Source organism: Puntigrus tetrazona, chromosome 7 (assembly GCF_018831695.1).
Source record: "Puntigrus tetrazona isolate hp1 chromosome 7, ASM1883169v1, whole genome shotgun sequence".
In the NCBI taxonomy this organism is placed as follows: domain Eukaryota; kingdom Metazoa; phylum Chordata; class Actinopteri; order Cypriniformes; family Cyprinidae; genus Puntigrus; species Puntigrus tetrazona.
The window spans coordinates 23,402,462-23,403,557 of NC_056705.1; the positions used below are offsets into that span (position 1 = coordinate 23,402,462).

Sequence of the window (1,096 nt, forward strand, 5' to 3'; positions counted from 1 at the left end):
TGGCCACAGCTGACTGCCCATCACCTATAGATGCACCTGCAACCAAGCATGATGGTTAGATCTTTATAATTCTATATATTCTTTTATAGCTTGTACCTCACGTTTCTGATATAATGGGATTAAAAAAATTATTGAAAGTGCTTTATAACGAAACAAAATAAGAAAGACTGGAAATTGCTTATACCTGCTAATACTCTGTTAATGGAGGAGTGAGTGGCCAGGCCTGACTGACCCCTTTCATGGAAAAGTCCAGCGTAAGGCAAGTACTCCGGTAACAGGAACCTCTTCAGACAAAAATACAGGTTTATATTAATGTTAATATCAAAATAACATTTTTCTTTCTCTGTAACCGCTCAGATATCTGAATATTTATGAATGTATTTAAAGCAAAAAAAACAAAAGAAAACAAAAAGAACATTTTAGCACATTATTTATATGTATTTTATATATATTTTTTATCTTGGTACACCGGCATTCAAAAGATTCAGCAAAAATTTAGGATGTTTTCTATTTCAAATAACTTCCGCGTCTAATCAATGAAACCTGAAAAACGGTTTCCACAAAAATGTTAAACAAATGTTTTCAAAATAGATAACGCAAGAAAATGTTTCTTCAGCACCAAATTGGCATTTTTAGAATGACTTCTGAAGGATCATGAGACACTGAAGACTGGAGTAACGGTGCTGAAAATTCAGCTTTGCCATCACAAGTATAAATTATATATAAAAACATTTTAAAATTGTACAAATTCTTCACAATATTACTGCTTTGACAGCCGTATATGACACTGACCGTGGGACAAAGCGTCCAAGAGAGGGGGCTGACATTCGAGCGTTGCGGGGCATTCTGTGTCTTGTCCTGTCTCCTGGCTCCCTGTAACCGAATGAGAAAATAGATATTTTAAACTTGTGCAAAATTCTAAACCACTAGAATGAACACAGCAAAATGGATTTCCATAACAGTAATTGCAATTGTATAGTAATATAGATGTATGTATATGAGAGGATGCAATGAGTTTTATCAGACTCACTCAATGTCCTCATAGTCTCCATCACTGGCCTCTGGTGGTGTGGAGGAGGGGTTGTTGGATTGGCTG

The 1,096-nt window shown here is 35.6% G+C and overlaps 1 protein-coding gene across 1 annotated transcript in view; it reads right to left on the bottom strand.

The window, feature by feature from the left end:
* Window positions 1–1,096, bottom strand: part of LOC122347951 (activating molecule in BECN1-regulated autophagy protein 1-like) — a gene marked incomplete at its 5' end in the record, with an annotated part of 30,665 nt that overhangs the window by 26,502 nt on the left and 3,067 nt on the right. Inside the window, 4 exon segments of the mRNA XM_043243186.1 lie at window positions 5–36; window positions 185–285; window positions 793–873; window positions 1,031–1,096. The exon segment at window positions 1,031–1,096 is cut by the window's right edge and continues 119 nt beyond it. Of these exon segments, the coding sequence (XP_043099121.1) occupies window positions 5–36; window positions 185–285; window positions 793–873; window positions 1,031–1,096 (280 nt within the window).